Below are 8046 nucleotides of genomic sequence, written 5' to 3' on the forward strand. Positions count from 1 at the left end.
GGGCGGGGAGGGTGCAATCACAGGTATAGGGCTGAAACATATACCTAGAAAATAAAGGGGGGGGGGGGCAATTTAAGGTGAACCATGTGTGTCCGAATCCTGTGTTGGAAGTTTATATTAAATGAATATCGAAACACCTGGACCTGTTTCTTTTACAGAATGAGATGTCGCCGTCCCCTGCAGTGGGTGGCGAGTACAAGAAAAAAAGACAGAGGACAGGACGTGCACTGTGTCGCTTGTGGAGCATGCCCGACTGGTTGAAAAGCTGCGGTCGGCAAAGCAGAGGGTGGTGAACTTGGAGCAGGAGCTCCAGATAGAGAGGACGCTATCAAGAAGACTGCAGTAGCAGCTGCTGGCACTACTGGGTAAGCGTGGAGGCCAGTGGCGTACGCAGGATTTCATTTCAGGGGGGGCCGGACCAACGAGGGACAAGATAAAGTGGTAAAGCGAGTAAAGAGGGACAAGATAAAAAGAGAAAAGAAAGTTCAATGGGAAATACAAAGCACCTTAATTTTTTTCCAATAACTATGCATTCCTTTAATAAATAATTAAAATAAATTTGTCATACCGGTGTTGGGAAGATTATGATACATAAAAATGGTGCCCCGGAAATTCCTCACCAGGAAGGCATTTTCACTTTATTTTTTTATTTACAAGTCGCGTCAAGAGAAGGCACCAGAGTTAGCAGAAAACAAGAATCCTAAAAACAAATATTTTATAAAGCACGACTCCAATGCACGAAGCCTGCAGTCATCGGTGCTGATAAAGCAATGATGCATGAGTAGAAACGCGGAACACCTTGATGGATAGACGATAAACGCTAGAAAGCTGCTCCACCATAAATTACTCCTCATCTTAACCTGATCGAACGAACAAAAATCTCACATGATTTTTTCGTTGTTGTCGATTTCTAAGGTTTTCGAAGTCCATTCACAAAAGAAAGTCAAGGAAGTCACACGACGCAACAAAGGAACGATGGAAAATGGTTTGTACACTCACATATCGCACTTGGCTTTCGTCCTGAGGCAGCAGGTCGCACACTCGCGCCCCTATCTCGCGCCCCTATCTCGCGCGGTTCTCAAACTGCTGATGACAACTTCCGTACTCGAACCTTGAACCGCAATTCCCGCGCCTTTAGGTGCCTATATTCACTTTGTTAAAAGTTTTCCCGCCACCTAAGGAGCCAATCAGATATCGCTCTCTTTAGACCAATGGGAGCCACGCGGTACAAAACAAACATATACAATACAAAATCCAATTCAGAAAGGACACGGGCATATACCCCCGAAAACTCCCAAAAACCTTTGCCCTAACTGTTCACCGTCAGCCGAACACCGCTTCCAGAAAAAAAAACCCTTGCCGGAGTGCAAGAGCAGTTCCGACGCTTCTCAAAATAAAAAAAAAAAGGCAACAAAACATCGATGGACCCCGCTGCGCTCGAGTGGGGCACAGCGCATGGTACGCACCCAGAGCGGGGGTTCTGGAGGAACAATTAAGACGGGGGAATCGGGGGCCGCTCCATGGCAGATGTGTCAATGATCGTGCACGGGAACATGCGTCAGCTATGACAGCAAGCCCGTCTGGTAATCTAGCTGTTCATTGTAGTCGCTGCCCGTGCTCACCAGTTCTGCATGATGTGAAGGTTCTGGCGAAATACAAAGATAAAATATGCCGAGAAGTGCACGAGGCGTTTGAGATTAGAGCAAAGGGAGATGAATGCGTTAGCGAGCCTTCCCTTGCCCTCTCAGGGAAAGAGTTTGATTTTATCAAGAGGTCTTCTGGATTGATGGGATGAATAGGCATTTTTAACGGCCTATATATTATGTGTTTTTTCCTAAATAAACTTTAGTTGCGAGTGCGCCTCGTCCTGTTTACTCTCGTCTTTGTCCTGTCGTTTTTTGGCGCTGTAAATACTGATCATGAACCAACTAGCCCAAATTTCTACTTTGCTGTGTGCCAGTGCTTGCAGAGGTAGATGACTAGGTAAGTTCAGAATTTTATGGAATATTCATTCCAGATATTGGGCAAGTGACTAAATTTTATGGTTTCCACAGCTCCTTGAATGAGGTTATTTGTATGCTTCCTTTAATGGCCCATGAAACGATTTTTGGGTTAGGACAAATCATTTTAGATTGGGATTTTACTAATAGCACATCGTTAGTGGGCCAAAAGAAAAAAAGGTAGAAAGTCAAAAGCCTGACTTTCCGTGCGAAAATTTCAAAACACAGCGGACTATTTCGTACCTCCTCCCCTTCGTAACCTCTTTGCCTTTTCACTGTGATACATCCGCGGTCCCAAAGCGCGTCATCGGATCCAAACTGACGTCACACGAAACCCGACCTCACTTATTCCCTTCACCCCTAAGCTGACATTGTGGTGGAAGCTACGCGCTTGCCGGACCAATCAGCCGCCTCCGTTTCATCACCTGACCTCATTCTCTGCAGCCACATTGGCCTCGCTCACGTGGCAAAAGTGTGGCTAGGCCAAGAGCACGTAGCTTCCACAGCAATGTCAGCTTAGGGGTGAACGGGGTAGGGAAAGAAACTTTTGACTGAATTTTGAGCGACGGGCTAGTCTTCTAGGGGGACAATGGCTCTCTCCGGGTACACAAACCAGGATCCGAGCGAAAGGAGCCTCCCTTCTTTTAGTCTTCTTGAACTGTTTGGTGGAAAGCGCGATTTATTTTATTTATTTACAGAATACCTACATCGCCTCGTGGGCATTATCGTAGGGGGGGGGGGGGGGATCACGAAATAACAAATAACAGTGATTTTCACAAAAAAAAAAAAAAAATACATCATTGTCTCAGATACTGACCAGCTCCTGTTGCTGCAAGTTCCAGTCTTTGATTGTTTGAACAAAAAAAGAACTACCAAAATTGTTTGTTTTATAACAGTACTCAAAAACCTTTTCAGAGTTATCGAACCGCGCTGACATGTAACTTGGTTTATACAAATACTCATTTCTATCAATGCCAGTTTCATTATAATAAATCCGATGAAAAAACTTCAACCTTAACTTATACCTTCTAGTGTTTAATGATTCCCATCCCAGCATGGCTTTTATTTCAGATACTTGCATAAGGGTTACAGTTATTGCTGACAAATCGTGCCGCTTGATTCTGTACCTTTTCTAATTTTTCGATAAGATAATCTTGGTATGGGTCCCAAATGATGCATGCATAGTCGAGTATCGACCTAACATGCAAAATATAAAGAGTTTCTTTCACCTCTGTTGAAGCGCCCTTAAAATTCCTCCGGATAAAATATAACATTTTGCTTGCCTTTGCTATTGTATAGTCAATATGATTGTGCCATTTAAGTGATTGGGTGAAATTAACTCCTAAGTATTTACAGTCGCTTACTCTGCGGATTATTTAATTTTTATTGGTATAGCTGGCGGGAGACCTTGATACATTTTTTGTGAAGCTGAGATAATTACATTTTCCAATATTTAAACTCAGTTTCCACTTATCACACCAGTGTTCTATTTTATCTAGGTCGCTTTGCAATATTTCTATGTCCATTGTTGAATATATTTGTCTATAAACAACGCAATCGTCCGCAAACAACTTAATTGGCGATTGAATGTCAGTTACAATATCATTAATATAAATTAAGAACAATAATGGTCCCAAGACACTGCCTTGGGGTACTCCTGAACTCACAGTTATAGGTAATGACTTGCTACCATTTAAAACCACGTACTGCTCTCGGTCACTTAAGTAATTTTTTATCCACTTTTGAATATTGTTAGTTATATTTAAAGATGCTAATTTCTTCAGTAGTAGGTGGTGTGGTACAGTATCAAAGGCTTTACGAAAATCAAGGAAAATTGCATCTACATTAGTATTGCTGTCAAGTGATTTTGAAATGTAATGTTGAAATTCTGCCAGTTGTGTGTTACATGAACACCCTCTGCGAAAGCCATGCTGGGAAGGGGCAAGAAATTTACAGGATTCCAGGTAATCAAAAACTTCACTATATATAATATATTCCAACAATTTGCAACTAATTGACGTCAAAGATATAGGCCTATAATTTTCTACAAGTTTTTTATCCCCTGACTTGAAAACAGGAATAACATTTGCTACCTTCCAATCGTGTGGAACTGCCCCAGTTTCAAGGGAAATTTTAAACATGAGACATAAATACTGGGCTATAATATCTCGACACTTACAAAGAACAATCGATGGTAATCCATCAGGTCCGGTTGCCTTCGAGGTATTCATTTCACGCAAGAGGCAAGTAATACCGTTAACATCAATTTCAATATCTGCCATTTTGTTACCAGAAATAACAGATACTGGTGATTCATCGCTGGTTGTTTCTTGAGAAAATACTGATTTGAAGTAAGAATTAAAACATTCTGCCTTCTCAGCATCAGTCTTGATTATTGTATTGTTAACATTTAAGTATGGGATAGAAATATCATCTTTTCTACTTGATTTAACGTAATTCCAGAACACTTTGGGATTTCGCTTAAGATCATCGTTTAGCCGGGAGAAAAATAACTTCTTTGCTTTTCTTATAGATAACTTTAATGTGTAATTAATTTCCTTTAGCCTTTGCAGGTTTATTGGACAGCCATCTCTGGAAACCCTTCTATATGCACACCGCGCTCTTCTTACGAGTTTACGAATTTCAATATTAAACCATGGTTTTTGTTTTCGTTTTTGTCGAATAATCCTCGATGGTACAAAAGTGTCGATTAAGTTTGTTATTTTATTACGAAAGATGCTCCACAGATCTTCTAGACAGTGCGATTCTGCTAAGCATAAAAAGGTTGAAAAATAGCTGTCCAATTCAGTGCCGATGGCTTCAAAGTTTCCTCTCTCATACATGAATACCTTGCGTGGAAGTTGTGCCCTCTCGGGTGCTCCAGATACATTTAGCATTGCAACAACCACACTATGGTCACTTATTCCAGGATACACCCCGACCTGAGCTACAATATTAGGGTCATTACATAAGACCAAGTCTAGAATGGCGTTCAACCTCGTCGGCTGCTGCACATATTGATTGAAGCCGAAAGTGCCCAATACCTCTGTAAACACAGTGTTAACGCGTGATTTAACAATACATTCTGTTGTTCCAGTAGACCAGTTAAAATCTGGCAGATTAAAATCACCACCTAGAAAAACACTGTCAGGAATCATTGATAGCATGTCACAGAGCAAACAAATTGAAGTTTCACTGTTATTAGGGGGGCGGTAGAAGGTCCCGAACACGAGAGCAGTTCCCCTTGGGAAAAAGACCCGACACCAGACAGACTCGGTAGCATTTTCGAAAACCAGTTCATGACTAGTCCATCTATTAGAAATTAGTAGAAAAACTCCCCCACCGTGCCGATGTCTGTCTTTGCGATAAACTGTAAAACCTGCCGGAAATACCTCAGCGTCACTAACAGTATCATCTAACCAAGACTCCGTCCCCATAACAACTTCAGGTTTAAGGGTCTCCAACAAAAGTGCAAACTCGTCTACTTTATTTTTGATGCTACGGCAATTTACCAATAGTACTGAAGGCGCCTGTTTTGTAGCCGTAGCCTCATGATTGCTTGCGCCATCTTTAGGCTTTCCGACCCGTCATTCGTGTTCTCTTGGTTGGCCAGGCGCCCGATATAAAACAGGTTGTCTCGTTTCGCTGTCCCAGATAAACGTCTGTCCATTGATAACCAGTTTATCGTGGTTTAAATGAACCTTGTTCTCTCTGTTCTGCCTTTTCTCCTTCGCATAATTCCAAAGTTGACGCCTCTTTTCTTGGACTGCAACACTAAAATCCTCGGAGACACTGAATGAAGTATTCTTGAATTTAAAAGCACTTCGCAACACAGACTCTTTGACCTTCCAACCCGGGAAGTTGACTACAATTGGTCTGTTTTTCCCATCTTTGTGTTTCCCCAATCGGTGGGCTCTTTCAATTAAAACATCGAGCGATAACACGTCTTTGCAGATTTTTGTGATCAGCCTTTCCGATTCTTCCCACGTTTCACTGCGAGAGTTGTCGGGAACTCCGAAAAATACCAAATTTGTCCTCCTGCTTCTGTTTTCAAGATCATCTAATTTTGCTTCTAATTTCCTGCCACTTCCTTCAATCTGTAAAACACGTTTTTCAATATCATTAGTTTTCAAGCTTATGGTATCAAACTTCCTCTCAAGATCAGCTTGTTTTGCCTCAATACCAGCTAACTTTCCCAAAACAGTCATTTGACCAGATTGCAATTCCAACAAAATGGTCTCAATTTTCCCAAGCTGTTCAATCTGTGCCTTAGTCATGGGACCGGGGTTTAGCTCTACGTCACCCGACAAAAGCAACAAGGTCTCAAAAAACGAAAACGATAGTTCACAGCACAAAGACATCAATGTCGCAATCACCCAAGAGCCAGCAAAATGCATGTATCTACAAAGCACACGTTTGTCGATTGGGCACGACACTCTGAGAAGCATTACATTGCTCGTTCGGCAACATTTTGAATGATTTAAATAACTAACCTGGTACATGGAGCAGCGTGAGTATGGGCCGAAAAGAGTGTCGTGCCCCAGCGGCTGAAGGCGAAGTAGCTCCCTTTTATGGCAACGGTGCAGCGGATCCGGAAACGTCCCTCGATGCCTGGCCATCTGTCGGTCTTCAAGATGACACAGAAACTTTTCTGGAAAATCCGGTGGCTCGAGGGGACGATGAGTTGACGAAAAGAAGGTCGTCGCTGGCCATGACTCGTAGATTGGGGCCGCCGCCGTCCCGACGGAATTCGCCGTGACAGCGAGAATCCAAATCAGCACCTGGTACATGGAGCAGCGTGAGTATGGGCCGAAAAGAGTGTCGTGCCCCAGCGGCTGAAGGCGAAGTAGCTCCCTTTTATGGCAACGGTGCAGCGGATCCGGAAACGTCCCTCGATGCCTGGCCATCTGTCGGTCTTCAAGATGACACAGAAACTTTTCTGGAAAATCCGGTGGCTCGAGGGGACGATCAGTTGACGAAAAGAATGTCGTCGCTGGCCATGACTCGTAGATTGGGGCCGCCGCCGTCCCGACGGAATTCGCCGTGACAGCGAGAATCCAAATCAGCACCTGGTACATGGAGCAGCGTGAGTATGGGCCGAAAAGAGTGTCGTGCCCCCCGGACACTTACACCCTCCAATAAAGGTTTTCATTTTCTGCCAGCCGCTTTATTATGGTGTGGAAAGACTACCAAATTAATATTTTTATGAGTTGAGGAGGAAAGCGAAACAGGAAAAAGTTGGAAAAGCGTTTCATGACCCCTTCAAATTGAACCATCGGGCTGCTTCAAAATGCTAATGAAAAAATAGGGCCGCGCATTGATAAGATATTTCTTCCCAATTAATTGGCACTTTTCTGAAACGTTTTCTATCTAGTGTCCTCGTCTTATTTCGAGTTTTTTCATAAATCATGTACCAAGTAGCCCAATCAAAATTCTGTTATAATTGGTATCCTTCTTTCGCTTTCTCTCTTTACTCTGAACTCACTTAAACGGACACTTACACCCTCCAATAAAGGTTTTCATTTTCTGCCAGCCGCTTTATTATGGTGTGGAAAGACTACCAAATTAATATTTTTATGAGTTGAGGAGGAAAGCGAAACAGGAAAAAGTTGGAAAAGCGTTTCATGACCCCTTCAAATTGAACCATCGGGCTGCTTCAAAATGCTAATGAAAAAATAGGGCCGCGCATTGATAAGATATTTCTTCCCAATTAATTGGCACTTTTCTGAAACGTTTTCTATCTAGTGTCCTCGTCTTATTTCGAGTTTTTTCATAAATCATGTACCAAGTAGCCCAATCAAAATTCTGTTATAATTGGTATCCTTCTTTCGCTTTCTCTCTTTACTCTGAACTCACTTAAACGGACACTTACACCCTCCAATAAAGGTTTTCATTTTCTGCCAGCCGCTTTATTATGGTGTGGAAAGACTACCAAATTAATATTTTTATGAGTTGAGGAGGAAAGCGAAACAGGAAAAAGTTGGAAAAGCGTTTCATGACCCCTTCAGATTGAACCATCGGGCTGCTTCAAAATGCTAATGAAAAA

At 42.5% G+C, this 8046-nt stretch overlaps 1 protein-coding gene across 1 annotated transcript; it reads right to left on the minus strand.

Moving 5' to 3' along the window:
* Positions 1-5587: 5587 nt before the first annotated feature.
* LOC120840255 lies at positions 5588-7078 on the minus strand. Its single transcript, XM_040210671.2, has one exon. It carries the CDS (start codon positions 7076-7078, stop codon positions 5588-5590), a length of 1491 nt encoding a protein of 496 aa, XP_040066605.1.
* Positions 7079-8046: the final 968 nt, after the last annotated feature.

This window comes from Ixodes scapularis, unplaced genomic scaffold (genome assembly GCF_016920785.2).
Source record: "Ixodes scapularis isolate PalLabHiFi unplaced genomic scaffold, ASM1692078v2 PGA_scaffold3__209_contigs__length_174095766, whole genome shotgun sequence".
Taxonomy (NCBI): Eukaryota; Metazoa; Arthropoda; class Arachnida; order Ixodida; family Ixodidae; genus Ixodes; species Ixodes scapularis.